Here is a 19,785-nt window from a genome sequence, read left to right as displayed (position 1 = left end):
CTCTCCCTTATGTAAGGAATTAGGCACTTTCCTATTTTATTACAGTATGTACTGTAGGCAATTTTTACTTGTCAGACTGCACAGTAGCCTAATAAACAAATGCAGGTGGCTTATATCTTCAACATGCTTTAAATGCTTTACTATCTTTAATGTAAAAGCATATACTGTACAGTAGTTTATTTCTTCATCACCATTGTTATGCTTTCGTTAATAAAATAATGATGAAAATACTCTCAAAACACACACGGTCACATTGTACAGCTCCATTATATGGCTATTAAGCAGGGCTATATTTTGACCTTTATGGGCTGCGCACAATTGGCCAAGCGTTTCCCTCCCTCTAAAAACAGAAATAAATGTTTTGGCCTTTACAAATATTATTTTGGCCTTTATTCAGATTACAATAGCTCACTATCGTTTTTTAAAAAACGAAATAACCTCAAATGCCGTTATATATATTATCATCAAGTTGATGGCAGTCATATAGCAGCACCTACAAAAAGCTGAGTGACTCACTCATTCATGGCTTTGGATCAAAAATGATTTCTAATAGTCTTTAACTTCATGGTGACGGGGCAGTTTTTTCACATCCGGATGAAATGCATGCCCAAATTCAACTGCCTGCTACTCATCCCCAGAAGATAAGATATGCATGTTGTATATAGTTGTATATAGTTATATATAATTTCACCAATTCGGCCACTTGGGTACATTTGGGCAACTTGTGTGGGACACCTGGGTGACTTCATGCAAAATGTCATTGTAGCTCACCCATTCCTGATGTTATCAGTCGAAACTTTGACAACTACAGTTGCCCTCTTGTGTTATCCATCAAAATTATCCCCAGCATCCTATCTGACTGTGTGGCTATTCTAGTACATGTGAAAGATGATGCTACAACAATAAAAAAAAAACAGAAAACGTATGCTCTTTCTTTCTCTTTTCTTCTACCAGATCTATTGTGTTATATTCTCTTACATTCGATTAACATTTCCACAAACTTCAGAATGTTTCCATTCAAATGATACCAAGAATATGCATATCCTTGCCTCTTGGGCCAGAGCTACAGACAGTTAGATTAGGGTATGTCTTCAGGTGGAAATTGAGAAGAAGGGATGCAGCCATAAGAAGCTAAGTAAGAATTTGACAGTAAAGTGTACACACCCATTGTATTCGGCGCATGTGACAAATACATTTTGATTTGATGCATTGATGATATTTGGTCACAGAATACATTTAAGTATAGTTTCCTAGAAACAACAGGTGGCTCAACTAACACTTTGGCTCGACTTAGCCAACTCTCCCCTATACCATTCTGTTTGTGCTGACTTTACACTCTTTTCCAGTCCTTTTAATGCCATACACATTTGGCAGTGACAGATTCCAAGGAGTGGAATGCTGGCAGAAATCAGGCTCTGGATTTCAGGCTACTCTGGAAGCCCATAAAATAAATACTTTAAAAAAGTGGATATGGAAGTGAAAATGGCACCACACTTCCCTACCACCTGAGAGGAGTTAGGTCAGTCTACCTTGGCTGGGGTAGTCCGGAGTACTGCCGTTTCCCCCTGCTGGCATGGAGGGGTAGGGCGATGAAGCTGGGCCCAGGGAGGCGATCATCTCCATGACACTGGGCAGGATCATGTGACTGGGGCTCAGGGTGCGGCAGCGCTTCAGTGCCGGACCATCCGGCTCTTCTTTGATGTGAAGGTCGGGTTTGATGGGAACGGGCTTCCAGCTGCACACCGGGTCAATGGTAATCTCCTCATACTCAGAGCTGCGTGCATGTAAAATTCAGAGATTAACGTTTTAGATACGTGGCTGCAGATGAAATAGCACCGTATTCTTTATATGGTGCACCACTTTTGACCAGATAGGGCTCTGGTCAGAAGTAGTGCACCGAATAGGGAATAGGCTGCCATTCAGGACGGATTTTGTTTTGGGTTTTGTGAGAGACATATCGTTGAGGGGATTGGGGGGGGGGGATAATAGAGAATGGGAGAGGAATATGGGGGAGAGAATATAAAGCACAATCAGGTACAAGTCAGAATGACATTGGGGAGTTGGTTCTTACTTCTGAATGTAGATGAGGATCCCCAGCATGTACTGGTCCACCTCTAGACCCTCCAGTAGAGCAGTCTTACTGCAAGGGGGAAAGGACGTAGTAGTGAGCTACAATCTATTTAGGACATAGTAGTGAGCTTCAATCGATTTGAATCCTGCAAGGGAGTTATGTAGTAGTCTACTATTCTAACGTACTTGCACACAGGACAGCGCCAGGTCCCCCTCTCACAGTTCAGCTGCAGGTAGGACTCTAGGTCGAAACACTGAAACCAGGTTGAGAGAGAGAGTAGGATTAGCCGAAAATTCAACCAGAAACAGAATATTGATCCGTCACTCACAAACCCTCACATGTGACTTCCTTGGCACTCAAGAGTTGTGTAGCCTATCTCTAGGGAACAGTTGAAGGATCAACACTGGTTGCGTCTGAAGTGACACCCTATTCCCTCTATAGTACCCTACAAGTAGAGCACTATTTAGGGAATAGGGAGCCATTTCAGATGCAGCACTGTTTTTTTCCACTCTGAGGGAGCAGTGTTAGTGGAGCCGATCGGTGTGGTACTGGCAAGGAGTACTGACCTGTATGTGTCTGCAGTCATGGCCTCGCGCTGGCAGCTGGATGCGGCGGAAGGTGATGGGGCACTTGAGGGACACCCTGATAGCAGTCTGCTCCACCCCGTCCTCCCCATTCAGCCCCGGTGTCCCTGGGATGGTGCCGCTGCTGAAGTTCCTCTTGACTGCAGTGGGGAACGGGGGAGACAGTGAATTTAAGGCCTTTTCACACTGCATTTGTCTTAGCCTTGGGCTATCCTTAACCCATGCCAAGACTGTCCCTGTGTTAACTTAGCCTGTGTTCACTGAAACCAACTGTCACTTTTCTGGAGTAGAATATTGAAATTAGGTAACAATGGAACTCTGCTAGGCTAGCCCCAAAAAGTTGGCACCAACCCTGCTCCAGAGCAGAGACAGCTAGCCCTGGGCTAAGGCTGGTGCTAACTCACTTGAGAATATGCAAGAGTGAACACTATCTTTGCCCCAGGCTAAAAGCTCCCATAGCTAAGTGCAGTGTGAACAGGGCTTTAGAGATCCATAGGCCATGCGGCGAGTGAAGTCCCCATTGTAGAGATACAGGATGTATTGCTATACTATGATGCCGTAGTGGTCAGTGCCTTATCGTGGGACAGTAGCGTAAAAGGGATGGAGAAATGAATGCACAGGTTTCACAAAGGCTGTGTCGCTCATTTGGTAAAGCACGGCGCTTGCGATGTCAGGATTACGGGTTCGATTCCCGCTGGGGCCCCCAATATGAATAGTTATGCATGTGCTACAGTTAGTAGCTTTTGATAAAATCATCTGCTAAATAGCAGAGTATTTAATATTTTCTAAAATTAATTAAATACATGTTTTCCTCATCAATCTACACACAATACTCCAAAATGACACAGTGAAAGCAGATTTTTTTTAAATTATTTCTAAATTTATTACAAATAAATAATTATTTACATAGGTATTCAGAACCTTTGCTATGTGACTCAATTGAGCTCAGGTGCATCCTGTTTCCATTGATCATCCTTGAGATTTTGCTACAAATTGATTGGAGTCCACCTGTGGTAAATTGATTGGACACGATTCAGAAAGGCACACACACTTGTCTATATAAAGGTCCCACAGTTGACAGTGCATGTCAGAGCAAAAATCAAGCCATGAGGTTGACGGAATTGCCCGTAGAGCTCCAACACAGCATTGTGTTGAGGCATAGATCTGGGGAAGGGTACCAAAAGACGCAGCATTGAAGGTCCCCAAGAACACAGGTGGACTCCATCAATCTTAAATGAAAGAAATTTGGAACCACTAAAACCCTTCCTAGAGCTGGCCGCCCGTCCAAACTGAACAATCGGGGGAGAAGGGCCTTGGTCAGGGAGGTGACCAAGAAGCCGATGGTCACTCTGACAGAGCTTTAGGGTTCTTCTGTGGAGATGGGAGAACCTTCCAGAAGGACAAACATCTCTGCAGCACCACTAAATCAGGCCTATATGATAGAGTGGCCAGACAGAAGCCACTCCTTAGTAAATGGAACATAAGTGTCTCATTGGAGTTTGCCAAAAGGCACCTAGGAATCTCAAACCATGAGAAACAAGATTATCTGGTCTGATGAAACCAAGATTGAACTCTTTGGCCTGAATGCCAAGAGTCACATCTGAAGGAAACCTGGCACAATTCCTACGGTGAAGCATGGTGGTGGCAGCATCATGCTGTAGGGGTGTTTTCAGCAGCAGGTCTGGGAGAGTCAGGATTGTGGGAAAGTGCAGAGATCCTTGATGAAAATGCTCCAGAGCGCTCAGGACCTCAGACTGGGGCAAAGGTTCACCTTCCAACAGGAAAACTACCCTAAGTACACAGCCAAGACAGCGCTGAATATCCTTGAGCGGCCCAGACCACGATCGAACATAGAGAAATAGCTGTGCAGCGATGCTCCCCATCCAACCTGACAGAGCTAGAGAGGATTTGCCGAGAAGAATGGAAGAAACCCCCCAAATACAGGTTTGCCAAGCTTCTAGCGTCATACCCAAGAATACCTTTTTTTATTCCATTTTCTAAACACATGCTTTTGCTTTGTCATTATTGGGTAGTATGTGTAGATTGAGGAAAAATATAATTTAATACATTTTAGATTAAGGCTGTAACGGAACAAACTATGGAAAAAGTCAAGGGGTCTGAATACTTTCCAAAGGCGATGTATACTACTAATAGCTTATTCAGACTTTGCAATAGTTTTGAGACAACTGAGAATGGCAAATGGTGGTACCAGAGGTAGTCCTAGTTCAAATGCAAGGTTTCCCTTGTAAAATAGATTTTATATCTCAATGGGAGTTTCCTGATAAATTAAAGGTTCAATAAATAAAATGCCCCACTCACTCTTAGTGACACAGTGCTCTGCTGGCAAAAGCCGTTTCTTCATCAAGCCCTGCAGCACCGAGCGTACTGACGGCCTGTGGACCAGCTGGAGCACAAACAGGTGAGACTGCAGGTAGCAAGAGCGAGGGGTAGAGAGGAGAGAGACAGCGAAATAGATGTTTGGGATTAGAGATTATCAGTGCAATAGTGAACACTCTACATAGAGGGCAACAGGTTTGCCTCAATTTTAACTGTGACGTGAAACTTGCAGAAGAGTTGATTACAATGGTGAAACTCCATTCAACAGAGTGTAGGTGTGTGCTGCGGGACACTTACACAACAGCAGGCTGTGACCGTGATCTGGATGGTGTTCCTCCCGGGCTGACACACTTGCTTCAGGTACAGGGGCTTGTGGGAAGTCTTGTTGTCGCCACGCTGGATGGTGAGGGGCGTGGCGTTAACGCTCACCTGCACCGACGCCGGCCAGTTAGTGTTCATCTGACGGTCCTCGTGGTGGTAACACTTAAACTGGAGCTCCAAGTCCGGCCTGCGTACGGTACACACACGCACCCACACACGCCAAATCATCTACAACAGCAATATAGTAGTATAGTATAGCATAGCATAGCATGGTTTAGTTAAGCAATAAGACCCGAGGAGGTGTGGTACTGCATATGGCCAATATACTACGGCTAAGGGCTGTTCTTGCACGACACAAAGCGGAGTGCTAGGACACAGCCCGTAGCCATGGTATATTGGCCATATATCACAAAACCCTGAGGTCCTTATTGTTATTATTATTGTTATCATTCTTCCATTGCAAAACTACCATTCCAGTGTTTTACTTGCTATATTGTATTTACTTTGCCACCATGGCCTTTTTTGCCTTTACCTCCCTTCTCACCTCATTTGCTCACATTGTATATAGACTTGTTTATACTGTATTATTGACTGTATGTTTGTTTTACTCCATGTGTAACTCTGTGTCGTTGTATCTGTCGAACTGCTTTGCTTTATCTTGGCCAGGTCGCAATTGTAAATGAGAACTTGTTCTCAACTTGCCTACCTGGTTAAATAAAAGGTAAAATAAAAAAAATAAAAAATAAAAATTATAAACTGGTTACCAACATAATTAGTAAAAATAAATGTTCTGTCATACCCATGGTATACGGCCTGATATACCACGGCTTTCAGCCAATCAGCATTCAGGGCTCGAACCACCCAGTTTATAATATAGCACAGTACATTGCAGAATAGCAGGGTATAGTATAGCACAGTACAATCCAATATATAAAATGAAGAGCAGCAGAGCTCGGACCTCATCATGAGGGTCTTGTAGACGGAGTCGCGCAGCTGGAAGACGTGGTTGCTGACGGCCAGGTTGTGCTCCAGGCGGAAGGGTTCCAGCACCACGCCATCTCGTACGGGGAAGGTCAACCGCAGGTCATCGCTGGGGTTACCTGTTGAGCAAAGCCAGGCGCAATCAATCAGCCACCATGTCTCGTTGTTAGACCGTCTAAACACACACAACACTAGTTTCTCTGTTTTCTGGAGGCACCGAGCCTTACTTGCGTAAATGCAGAGAAATTATGAAAACAAAGACTTTATTAACCACGTTTCCATCCACAGTTTTTATGCGAGTAATGTCATACCATATAAAAATGAATCACGACAGTTGTGATGGAAACAGGAATTTTCGGTACAAATGTATAAATCCTGATAGATAATTTGTTCATTCGACATGGTGGGATCTTTTTGTGTCGGTAAAATGGCGGTGGAAACGCATCGATGCGCAAATAACAAATATTGATATAATTAACCATGATATTGAAGTAAACTTGAAATCACACGTTGACATGGTGTGTGGTCCTCCCACTACGACTCCAGAAAACATGCAGTTTAAATTAGGCTACAGATGAAAAATTATGATGAACTTCCCAGGGTGCTGAAAGTGCATGGTATGAGCGTGATGCTCCTTTCCAATAAATGCTGAGGGTCTTATTCTGGTGACATGATCAATGCTTGACTGCCGTTTAAAAAAATATCCATAATCTTATCCATAATCTCATAATGTAGACTAGCCTACCCGCACTGTATCTGAGTCATGGCTAGATGGGATCCTGTTTTTTGCCAAATTAACATCAAAAGTAGATTTTTTTTTTTGCATTTTAACGTGACGTTAATTAGTCAAAAGCTAGATCACTTCTAGCCATTACCCTGTATCTGCGAGCTGCTGGCTAAAGCACACGTGCCAAGACCAGAGTAGGCACTTTTTCTATTTAACGCAACAGTTGTGACAACGCATAGAACATTAGGGGGAAAAAACGTGAGCCAAAAATGCACATTGTGTGCACTAAGTCAGCACGCACAGTCAGTTTGGTGGAAACACACCACTGGTGGGGAAAATTTACTTATTTTCTTTATGTAGATTTTTGAATATTTGCATGAAAATCTGTCGCCAATTAGATGGAAGCCTAGCTGATCGTGGACTTCAGGAAACAACAGAGGGAGCTACCCCCATCCACATCAACGGGACCTCAGTGGAGAAGGTGGAAAGCTTCAAGTTCCTCGGCGTACACATCACTGACAAACTGGAATGGTCCACCCACAGACAGTGTGGTGAAGAAGGTGCAACAGCACCTCTCCAACCACAGGAGGCTGAAGAAATTTGGCCTGTCACCTAAAACCCTCAAACTTTTACAGATGCACAATCGAGACCATCTTGTCAGGCTGTATCACCGCCTGGTACGGCAACTGCACCACCGCGACCGCAGGGCTCTCCGGAGGGTGGTGCAGTATGCCCAACACAATCACCGGGGGCAAACTACCTGCCCTCAAGGACACCTACAGCACCCGATGTCACAGGAAGGCCAAAAAGCTCATCAAGGACAACAACCACAAGAGCCACTGCCTGTTCATCCTGTAATCATCCAGAAGGCGAGCTCAGTACAGGTACGTCAATGCTGGGACCGAGAGACTGAAAAACAGCGTCTATCTCAAGGCCATCAGACTGGCCACTTTAATAAATGGAACACTAGACACTTTAATAATGTTAACATATTTTGCATTACCCATCTCATTTGTATATACTGTATCCGATACTATTCTACTGTATCTTATTCTATGCCGCTCTGACATTGCTCGTTCATACATTTTTAAATTCTTAATTCCATTCCTTTACTAGATTTGTGTATATTGGGTATATAGTGTAATTTTTTTTAAATTACTGCACTGTCGGAGCTAGAAGCGCAAGCATTTTGCTACACCCACAATAACATCTGCTAAACACGTGTATGTGACCAATAAATTATAATTTAGCTACTGAGAGATGAGGGATTTCCAAAGCAAATTCTGTGTACGAGTGTGTCATGTTTGAGGGTTACCTGTGGGGAGTGGTGGGGGTAGGGAGTTCGTGTTTGGCTTGATGTCAGGCAGGAAAGAGGGCTTGACATCATGGCCAGGAGACATGTAGGGGGGCACCGCACTGCCTGGGGTTATGGGAGGGGTGGGGTTTCCAAGAAGGGGAGAGCTTGGATAACCAGGCATCACCCTGCCCGGCTAGGACACAAAGAGGAATGAGAGTAGGGTTAGGTTGTTGTACTTGGAGGACTAAAAATAGCAGTAATGTGCTGTGCTGAGATTTTGGCATTCAGAGGCAACATCGGTCTACATCTCTACACACAAAGACAAGACTGGTCCCAAATCTGTTTGTGCCGTCTTTCCAACTCTTACGGCCATTGGCAAGACAGCAAACAGATCTAAGGACCATGTTACACAAAAACATAATGAAGGTGGAATGAGTTCTCACCCCATTGACTACAGTCTGGTTGAAGGTGTTGTAAACTCCACCGACTCCCCCGGCCGCTAGTGCATTTAGTGTGTTGCCCTGTCCATTGAACTGCTCCGACTGAAAGGCAAATCGCACAGCACTGGTTTGTACTCTGGACTCTAGTTTGGGTATTATTACAGTAGCCAGCCAGGGCATACACACACACATAGGAGGGGTGTGAAAACAGTATAGCCCAGCAGGCTGTGTAACAGACAGACAGGAATAGGGGTTTGACAGATCCTGACACTGGATAGTGTTACCTTGTAGTACTGTCCTGGGTGGGCTGGTCCCAAGGGGTACTGGCCCATGTTGCCCTGCTGCATGGGCATCTTGTGGCCTTGGTAGGAGGGGGAGGTGGCTGAGCGCTGGGGTCCCAGGCCCCCATGGTACTGCATGGGCTGCCCAGGGTAGGGCCCCTGACCAGGAGCAGGGCCAGCCATGCCTGGACCATACTGCTGCCCGGTAAAGCCCTGAGGGAGACACACAGAGGGGGCAAAATGGAAACGAGATATGTGTTCTCAAAACAAAACTGGGCACACAATTATATTTCTGGTATGATGAGGATACAAACAAATGAAAGCTATAATGTTACTGAGATAAACCTTACCAAATAAGGAAGTTGAGTTTACTTGAATTTTAAGCTCACGAAATTACACTTTGATACCCAGCATTAATTGGAGGCTTTTACTTGCTAAAATGTGAAGTGACACCTGGCTATTATAAGAGAATGGCCCATTTTGGTGAAGTTGGACAGTGTAACCAAAAACAACTACATTAACGGCAAACTCTATATCAAGCTTAATAAAATGGATGGACATAGGTGTTAACATAGTATTATAATTCACACGGTATATTTTTTACTTATGGCTGTCAGTCTACAAATGGTTTGCATTAGAAAGTATGTGAAGTCATTCGCCGGGAGAGACTCACCTCAGCATTGTATGGGCGTTTGAGTCCCTGCTGTGGCCTGGGTGGTCCATGCTGAGCCCCGGGGTAGCCTGGGTGCTGGGGCATCCTCTGACCTTGAGGGGCACCGTACATGGGCCCCATGGACGGGGGACGTGCGGGACCCATCCCTGCCGGGGACATGCCAGGGGGACCTCGGGGGCCCGGGTGTTGCATGAACTGTGTGTTGTAGCCCGCACCGCCACCCATCTGAAAAGTCCTCTAGGTTAGTGTGGGCATGTTATGGTGGGTGAGATAAAGGAAACAGAAGTCACTTTGATGTGATGTTTTCACTGGGTTACATGGTTATAATAACGTATAAATAAGGTCCATATTGAGCAGTGATGCAGTCAAAGAACTTCCCTCTGTTAATTAAACATGAAATAAGCCACACACTCCTATAGCCAGCAGGGGGTGCAGTATCCACTCAGACCAACAGAGGCCACCATTTCGGTTGGATGTTTCTGCACAATAGTCTGACAGGCAACTCCCATAAGGTGTTTGTGTCGCAACCCCTGGCTTGTGGTCATCCGAGACAATAGTAATACTATAGCAGACAGTATGCACTACAGAGTAGGATTAAGTTGTTCCTAGACTCTGATCTTGGGTCAGTTTAGCATTTTCCCCTGTAATGGTTACGGTTAGGATTTGGGGGAAGGCAAGCTGATCCTAGATCTGTACCCATGGAAAAATTCTCTAGAGCATGTACTACATTGCCCTCCCTACCTCCTTCCTTACCTGGCCGTAGTTCATCTCCTGGTTCTGCTTCTCCTGGATAGCAGCAACCGTTGCCGTGGCTGTGGCTGTTGCTGTGGCAGCCGCTGCAGCCACCGCCGCCGCCGCCGCCTGGGTGAAGTCGGTTTGAGGGCGGATGCCGTGAGGGGGCATGCCCATAGACCCCCCTCCGTTATTGGGGTAACTGGGGGGACAGAGAAATGGTTGTTTCAAAATAAACCAACCTGGAAATAGTGTGACTCCAGTATTTCATACACAGGTACATGTTCCCCCAGTAAAACAGTAACTGTTCCGTATTACCAGAAACCATCATACTCTTGGCTACTATACAAAGACTACAGGAGGACTACTATACAACATGTATGTCTGGCAGCTAATTCATTCTGTTTTGGTTTGGACACTTGTCCCTTGTGCTCGGAGGGAACAGTTCCAGCTATTCAAAAATGAATGGTGTATTGAGAATAGTGTCACCCTGAATATAAATCTATTTAGTTTTGCAGTGCACCACTCAGGATTAAATAGCCTACTAGTCAACTGAATCCACAATGGTATGAGAGGGGATGGCAAAAGGAAATGCTGTTAATGGGTGAGTCAGAGACAGGTCTCACTAAAAGGAAACGGTTGCAGCCAAGAAGATGGACGAGGAGCTCTGACACTATCCAGCCTTCACATACTGGAGTGGGCAGAGGCATATTGCCAACACGGGTATGTGTGTGGGAGATGTTGACTCCCTTAATCTTTGCCTCCAAATCTCTCCTCTCCTTCTCCTCGAGGTAATTCCACATGAATGAGCAGAGATAAAAACACGTGGCCTGGGCTATAATCATTCGGTCTGTCTGTCTGTCGCTTACCTGCCCACGTACCCAGGCCCGGCGGGGTATCCCCCATTGCCCCTGCCGTACATGCCCTGCTGCATGTAGCCTTTGTTGGGCTCCGGGTAGCCCTGTTGACCCATAAACTGCTGTCCCATCCCAGGGCTATGGCCAGGCATCATGTTGCCCCCGCCAGAGTTCCCACCTGGACCCATCGGGTTCCCACCCAGGACCTGAGAGGGGGAGGAGAAACAAACAGGAGTGTTTACGAGGTGAATCACTATCAACCTAGTTCTAATATGATTCACCACAATGATTCTTGTACTTTGGAATGTTGATGTATCGCCTGTGGAGGAAGGGAAGGGAGGGTGATATTATATTGCAGCTGTATGTAGCGTCCCAAATGGGTCCTGGTCAAAAGTAGTGCACTACATAGGGAATAGGGTGCCATTTGGGACACAACCCTTAATGTTTGCTTTCGTGAGGTCACGGGTCTATCCATACCTGGCTGGGTGAAGGATTGGTTACCCCCCACACTGTGGTTACCACAGACAGGGAGCCTGCCGGCTGATTGCTGCCTTGCTGCCAGGACACAGGGTCATAAGGGTAGGAGCCGTCACTGAGGAGGAGGAGAGACAGAGAGATTACTGACTGGAGAATTGGGTCGTGGCCAACACTTCCTCTGTGGCCCTTCAGGGACCTCAACTATGGGTTAAGGCGGATAAGTCCTTGGAGCTTTGAGCGGATGTTGGCGCTTTGCTGAGTCAGGAGAAAAATATGGACATGCATTTATACATGTAAGCAACATGCATGCCTGAAGATTCTGGCTTTGCTATAGCCTGTGCATATTTAAAAATCTGTGCTGGGCATGTGTGCCGCCTGTGCTTTACTCAGTGGATTTGCCTGTGCATGTCAATCACATTATTACACGACACTGCACCATGTCTCCATGGAGACAAAGCCGTCACCTAGATACGGGTAAAAGTAGCAGTGCCAAGAGAGAAGTTACGTGTGTGACTCATACTGGATAAAACAGGACTGCTCTAGTTATTCCTGTTTGCTTTCCATAATCAGCCTTGCAGCGCACATCTTGTTGAGTCTGCCACAGTGGCCACACATGCACAGCATGGTTTCGGTTATTTTGACCTATAAAAAAAATGAAAATTCCATAAATAAAACTGTTGTTGGCCAAAATGACTAGGAGATAAAAAATTTAAAAAATTCAATCTCATTGCAAAATAATGCTTATATTCATTGATGGAAATACCAGTCGGTGGAAATACATTTGACCATCATGCTCATCAGTCTATAGGTTAATTTGCATAATTTAGTGGAATTAAATTGTCCTGTGTGTATTTTCATTAGTCATCATGCATCTTATTTATCCAACGCAACTGTCACACACACATAGCATGCAGAGCTCATCAGCTGGTTGCTGCTGAAGTAAACATGCTTTTATAAGCCCATTCATTGTGCAACAATTCTAAATGCATGTGTTATACACAGTTTTGGTGATCAGTTAAAAAAAAGCTACCTTTTTAAATGTATTTATTTCTCGAACAGGCTATTGAAGCGCGCCCCCATTCACAATGCAAGTGCAGGCAACAGGCTATCATCACGTCATCCACCACTTTACAATGTGAGCTGGAGGCAGTATGCATTTTAAAAACATTATTGTTTGAAACCTGAATGTTTTATTTAATTTAAATGAGGCATGTCTTACCTTCATTCAAAGTAGCCTATAGGCAAAACCCGACCATTAAAACGTGGAGGCAATTATTTTATAAAGACTTTATAGGCGGCGCGTGAGTTTCAAGTTTGGAGGAGCTTACAATTTATCCTGCCATTTCTTCCGTTTTCCGTGCCAGTTATGATTTTCATATGCGCGTTTTAATGGAACAATTTAATTGCAATAATAACGTTGTCGTTTCTCAAAATTATTGTCACATGGTTAATAATAAAAATCTGAATTAAAATTATAAAGATCTAAAAGTCAACTAATGCGAAGTCACCAACATATTGATGATACACCTTGATCCATTGGCGCATAAAGAAATGAGCGCATGGAACTAGGCCAATAAGTTCCATTGCTCTTTCACACCGAGGATTGGTGACTATCGAGGGAGATTGTTGGAAATATTTTTCAAATAGCTTACAGTGAAAAACTATAGTTTTAATATATTATCATTCGCAATGGATATAAAAAAACAACACTTTCCTACATTTCTACGCAGCAGGCCAGGTACTTCTATGCATGCTCAGGCGCGCACGCTCCCTTAGGAGAGAGAAACCAGACACATGCTCATTGTTCACATTGAGCACTCCAAACAAAAAGGAATGAAAGAAAATGCCAAATCTGGTAAATTATGGTTATGAAATAAACCAAAAAAAATAAAAAATAAACTTGTTTCTCACAAGTGTAGCAGGTTGTGAACTCCGCACTCCAAGACCTCTCCACTCCAAGAATGAGATCGGTAAATGACAGTAATTAATGCATGCATTTACAGAAATTAATGTAACCAAATGACAAGGATTAACGGTACATTTACTACTGGTGACATATGTAATAGGGAATTGATCAAATAAAATAAAAAGGGCAAACATTTCATACAATGAATGTGCAAGAATTGGCGGGAGACCGATGAGCCATTCTGTAGAGACTGGCCTTCACCACACCACTCCGCTTCTCGTCTCAAAATGTTTAATTATACTGAAGACATTATCTTCACACATATTGTTTATGCTTTTCACTGACAGCTAGGCCTATTGCCACGCGCTGCTCAAATGGAGGGTTTCCCAAATAGGCATAAGCCTATGACAGCTTCTGATTTGAAACAATACAAAGCAAAATGTGACATTTTTTGTTACTAATGATCATTGTTCCTCTGTGGCTAAGTTATGCTTTCTGGTGAAGTATTTTTAATGATTTCATTTATTTCTGTATAGACAGGACTAATTACATAATTTTGTCAAATGTATTTCCGTCGCTCTTGCTCTTTTGGTTTTCATATCAACTTTCATTTTTTTCCAGAAGCCAGAAGGTACGTCTTGTTTTGCACGCTTTGTACAAAATAAAATGCAGTACGACAGGATATTTCTAAACATAGCTCTTAATTAGCAAGCTATACCAGGCATGTTCACGTGTCTCATACCATGATCAACCGAATATGACCTCACCAACTGGGTGGTCTTAACCAATCATAGGGCAGTATGATACGGTGGTAAAATGCATCCAATTACAATTCAGTATGTTTACACATATGAATATATGAATTTCTTTTAAAAGAAAAAAATGTAGAACATATTTTAAGAGGTTCTTTTGAATACATGCACTGTAGTTTGAACAGTACACTGCTCTTTCTGTGGTGTGGATGTGATATGAATGTTCAGTGTCAGCTGGCTGGATGAAGACTGCTGGCTTCCAGTGGCCATGCTCTTGGATTCTAACTGACTCTCAGTCATTCAGTGGTGGCAGTGGTCTCGTGGTCTTGCTGACCTGTCGTAGTTGTCTCTGTGCACGTTTTTCATGCATTTCTTTGTAGCAGACGACCTCAGGTTGCAGCTGCTGGTTAGTGCTGGGAATGTTTGAGCAAAGTCTGCGGCTCATCAACAACTGGGCTGGTGATTTGAAGTTGTCAACTGGGGTGTTGAGGTATTCAAGGAGACTGAGGTAGGGGTCTATCATCTACTTTAGCTTTGTCTATGAGTGATTTAGCAATCTGCACAGATTTTTCAGCAAGGCCATTCATTTGAGGGTAATGTGGGCTTGTGGTGACATGTGTGAACTCCCATGCTTTTGTGAAGGATTCAAACTCATTTTATTTGTAATAGGGGCCATTGTCAGATATTAAAGTCTCTACAATGCCATGCCTGGCAAGGATTGCTTTCAGCTTGTGTATCACAGCTGCAGATGTGGTTCTGTGAAGCTTGTCGAGTTTGAAGTATCTGCTGTAGTAGTCCACTGTTAAGATGTAGTCCTCGTTGTTCCAGGTGAACAGATTGGTTGCCACGACCTGCCAGGGTTGGTCTGGGATACAGCGAGGTAACATTGGCTCTGGTGTTTGAGGGGCATCGTTCAAGACATGTGGGGCATTTACTAACAATGTCCTCCGTTTGCACATTCCGTGCCAAAACAAAATGTTCCGTGCGCTCTGTTTACACTTTTCCATGCCCATGTGTCCAGCATGGATCTTTGTCAAAAATCTCTTCTGAGAATGGTAGGAATGATTATTTTCTCTCCTTTGAAGATGATTCCGTTCATCTGTGATAGTTCATCACGATGGTTCCAGAACTCAGAGGGGATTTTCTCCTCTCCTTGGGCCATCCATCCTGCATGACTTTCCTCAGCTGTATGAGTTGTCCTTTTCTGTTTCTGCTCAGCTCTCCTCCAGTTTTGTGTCACTAACTGGTAAGTTGCTGTACACAGTGTGCACTTGCATGTCCATGCCTTCACTGAGGCTGCTGTCCTTGTAGGTAAGAAACATGGGAATGTGTGTCTGTGACAGGGATGTCTTTGCCTGGACGGTGAGTGATTGTGAATGCGTATTTTTGTAGTTGAAGGATCATTCTCTGTAGCCTTGGCGGGGCTGCGGCTAGCGGTTTCCTCATGATTGACTCGAGGGGCTTGTGGTCAGATTTCACAATGACTTGGCATCCATATACGTACTGATGGAAACGCTTACACCCAAACAGAATGGCGTACAGCCCCTTTTCGATTTGAGCGTAGTTCATTTCACAGTCAGAGATTTGAAGTAGCACTGCACCTAGTCCATACTTCGACGTGTCCACTTGGAGTCTGAGCTCTTTTTTGAGGTCATAGTAGGTGATGTTGGTAGGCTAGACCCTGGCCTCTATCCAAGCAAACCAGACTGAAGTGAGGGTTATATCAGCACAAAACTGTGTTGAGTAAGGTACGTTGGAGTGAGAGGTGGTGACATTTTTGCCTTGTGTGGGTGTACTTTCTCATTAAAATAAAAACTTTACTGTCACACTCTTTTCTGAACTCCCACGTTTAACCAGCTATCCTCAAAAGAAGCTCACTTTATAGGTCAGTTCATCTTGACTCTCCCTTGCCGCCTCGACAGATATTCACAGAAAGGATGCATTTCTGGGCCCATATTCACAAAGCATCTCGGAGTATGACCAAGGATCAGTTTTGTGTTTTAAATCATAATGAATAAGAGGGGGGGACCTGATCCTAGATCAGCACTCCTACTCTGAGACATGTGAATACAGACCCTGAAAGTAACAGCCATTCTTCTCATCTACAAAACCACAAAGCTTAGAATCATCCTTATCGAATGGAGAGGGAGGAGAGATGGGGGGCTGGCTGGGTGGGTAGTTGGTACACACCTGTGTGGATTAGGAGGCAGGCCAGGTTTCATGGAGTTCATGGGGTTCATTGGAAGGACGTTGGCAACTCCTCAACCAGCAGACTGCCTGAAAACAAAAGAACACGTGTTTAGACATGAGGCCAACTATTAAGATAGCAGTCTACTGTACCACGTTGGAGAATAGACATGACAAATGTTCCTGCAATTTGCATATTCAGAAAGTCTATAATTATAAGAGGAGAAACTACCGAAACAATGATTGGCAGTGCATGGACTCACTCTGTGTGCAATAACATTGTTTAACATGATTTTTGAAAGAGTTCCTCATCTCTGTACCCCACACATACAACGATCTGTAAGATCACTCAGTAGAGCAGTGGCTGTCAAACACAGATTTAACCACAAAGACCAGGGATGTTTTAGAATGCCTTGCAAAAAGGGCAACCTACAGTGGCAAGAAAAAGTATGTGAACCCATTGGAATTACCTGGATTTCTGCATAAATTAGTCATACATTTATCTGATCTTCATCTTAGTCACAACAATAGACAAACAGTGTGCTTAAACTAATAACACACCAAGTATTGTATTTTCTTGTCTATATTGAATATATCATTTAAATATTCACAGTGTAAGTTGGAAAAAGTATGTGAACCCCTAAACTAATGAGTTTTCCAAAAGCTAAATTGGAGTCAGCTAACTTGGAGTCCAATCAATGAAACAAAATTAGAGATTTATTCGTTAAATTTGCCCTGCCCTATAAAAAACTCAAAATTTAGAGTTTGCTATTCACATGAAGCATTGCTAGATGTGAACCATGCCTCTAACAAAAGAGATCTCAGAAGACTTAAGATTATGGGCATGGGTCCTCAGATGCTCAAAAGGTTCTACAGCTGCACCAGAGAGCACTGGTTGCATCACTGCCTGGCCTCCGACCGCAAGGCACCACAAAGGGTAGCACGAACGGCCCAGTACATCACTGGGGCCAAGCTTCCTGCCATCTAGGACCTCTATACCAGGCGGCATCTGAGGAAGGCCCTGAAAATTGTCAAAGACTCCAGCCAACCTAGTCATAGACTGTTCTCTCTGCTACCACACGGCAAGTGGTACCGAAGCACCAAGTCTAGGTCCAAGAGGCTTCTAAACAGCTTCTACCCTGAAGCCATAAGACTCCTGAACATCTAGCCAAATTGCTATCCAGACTATTTGCATTGCTCCCCTCCCCTCTCTTTACACCACTGCTACTCTCAGTTGTCATCTATGCATAGTCACTTTAATAAATCTACCTACATGTACATGCTACCTCAACTATCTGGTGGCCCCACACATTGACTCTAATCGGTACCTCCCTGTATATAGTCTCGCTACTGTTATTTTACTGCTGCTCTTTAATTACTTGTTACTTTTCTCTCTTATTCTTATCCATATTTCTTTGAAAGTGCATTGTTGGTTAAGGGCTCGTAAGTAAGCATTTCACTGCAAGGTCTATCTATACCTGTTGTATTCGGCGCATGTGACTAATACAATTTGATTTGATTAAGAATTGTTGACTTGCATAAACCTAGAAAGGGTTACAAAAGTATATCTAAAAGCCTTGATGTTCATCAGCCTATGGTAAGACAAATTGTCTTTAAATGGAAAAAGTTCAGCCCTGTTGCTACTCTCCCTAGGAGTGGCCGTCCTGCAAAGATGACTGCAAGAGTACAGTACAGAATGCTCATTGAGGTTAAGAAGAATCCTAGAGTGTCAGCTAAAGACTTACAGAACTCTGGAACATGTTAACATTTGTTGACGGGTCTACGATACGTAAAACACTAAACAAGAATGGTGTGCATGGGAGGACACCACAGAAGAAGCCACTGCTGTCCAAAAAAAACATTGTGCACGTCTGAAATTTTCAAAAGAGCACCTGGATGTTCCACAGCGCTTCTGGCAAAATATTCTGTGGACAGATGAAACAGTTGAGTTGTTTGGAAGGAACACACAACACTATGTGGGTTATGCCGTGGGGGAGATCTTTGTTTGCTATACTCGGCCTTGTCTCAGGAGGTACGTTGGTGGTTGAAGTTATCCCTCTAGTGGTGTGGGGGCTGTGCTTTGGCAAAGTGGGTGGGGTTATATCCTGTCTGTTTGGCCCTGTCCGGGGGTATCATCGGATGGGGCCACAGTGTCTCCTGACCCCTCGTCTCAGCCTCCAGTATTTAGTGTCGGGGGGCTAGGGTCAGTCTGTTATATCTGGAGTACTTATCCTGTCTTATGTGAATGAATCTCACTCACTCACTCACTCTCTCACTCACTCACTCTCACTCACTCACTCTCACTCACTCTCACTCACCTGGCATGATGACTCCTTGCTGTCCCCAGTCCACCTGGCCATGCTGCTGCTCCAGTTTCAACTGTTCTGCCTGCGGCTATGGAACCCTGACCTGTTCACCGGGCGTGCTACCTGTCCCAGACCTGCGGTTTTAAACTCTCTCTACCGCTCCTGTCTCTAGACTCTCAATGATCGGCTATGAAAAGCCAACTGACATTTACTCCTGAGGTGCTGACTTGCTACACCCTTGACAACTACTGTGATTATTATTATTTGAACATCTTGGCCATGTTCTGTTATAATCTCCACCTGGCACAGCCAGAAGAGGACTGGCCACCCCTCATAGCCTGGTTCCGCTCTAGGTTTCTTTCTAGATTTTGGCCTTTCTAGGGAGTCACCGAGTTTTTCCTCTACACCTGCATTGCTTGCTGTTTGGGGTTTTAGGCTGGGTTTCTGTACAGCACTTTGAGATATCAGCTGATGTAAGAATTTATAAATACATTTGATTTGACTTTGTGTGGAGGGAAAAAAGGCACAGCATACCAACATCAAAACCTCATCCCAACTGTAAAGTATGGTGGATGGAACATCCTGGTTTGGGGCTGCTTTGCTGTTTCAGGGCCTGGACAGCTTGTTATCATTGACGGCAGGGTATCCTAGTGGTTAGAGTGTTGGACTAGTAACCGGAAGGTTGCAAATTCAAACCCCAGAGCTGACAAGGTAGAAATCTGTTGTTCTGCCCCTGTCGTTCTGCCCCTGAACAGTTAACCCACTGTTCCTAGGCCGTCGTTGAAAATAAGAATTTGTTCTTAACTGACTTGCCTAGTTAAATAAAGGAAAAAAAATTGACGGAAAAAGGAATTCC

General features: G+C 44.2%; 1 protein-coding gene across 2 annotated transcripts in view; it reads right to left on the bottom strand.

Annotated features, from left to right (window-relative positions):
• LOC112248927 (zinc finger MIZ domain-containing protein 2) overlaps positions 1-19,785 on the bottom strand; it is a 79,671-nt gene that overhangs the window by 18,572 nt on the left and 41,314 nt on the right. The window contains exons 2-16 of one of the 2 annotated variants that reach the window (XM_024418385.2): positions 16,627-16,713; positions 11,779-11,893; positions 11,314-11,507; positions 10,466-10,646; positions 9,713-9,937; positions 9,043-9,252; positions 8,762-8,860; positions 8,337-8,511; positions 6,272-6,413; positions 5,290-5,500; positions 4,975-5,080; positions 2,638-2,795; positions 2,257-2,324; positions 2,072-2,140; positions 1,530-1,774 (exon numbers count right to left, since the gene is read on the bottom strand). In XM_024418385.2, the coding sequence (XP_024274153.1) occupies positions 1,530-1,774; positions 2,072-2,140; positions 2,257-2,324; positions 2,638-2,795; positions 4,975-5,080; positions 5,290-5,500; positions 6,272-6,413; positions 8,337-8,511; positions 8,762-8,860; positions 9,043-9,252; positions 9,713-9,937; positions 10,466-10,646; positions 11,314-11,507; positions 11,779-11,893; positions 16,627-16,676 (2,248 nt within the window). In that variant the 5' untranslated portion in view covers positions 16,677-16,713. The remainder of the gene's footprint in view (positions 1-1,529; positions 1,775-2,071; positions 2,141-2,256; positions 2,325-2,637; positions 2,796-4,974; positions 5,081-5,289; positions 5,501-6,271; positions 6,414-8,336; positions 8,512-8,761; positions 8,861-9,042; positions 9,253-9,712; positions 9,938-10,465; positions 10,647-11,313; positions 11,508-11,778; positions 11,894-16,626; positions 16,714-19,785) is intronic. The other variant, XM_024418386.2, reaches the window with a different exon arrangement.

Source organism: Oncorhynchus tshawytscha, linkage group LG04, assembly GCF_018296145.1.
Source record: "Oncorhynchus tshawytscha isolate Ot180627B linkage group LG04, Otsh_v2.0, whole genome shotgun sequence".
NCBI classification, from domain to species: domain Eukaryota; kingdom Metazoa; phylum Chordata; class Actinopteri; order Salmoniformes; family Salmonidae; genus Oncorhynchus; species Oncorhynchus tshawytscha.
This window is presented reverse-complemented; position numbering and strand designations above follow the sequence as displayed.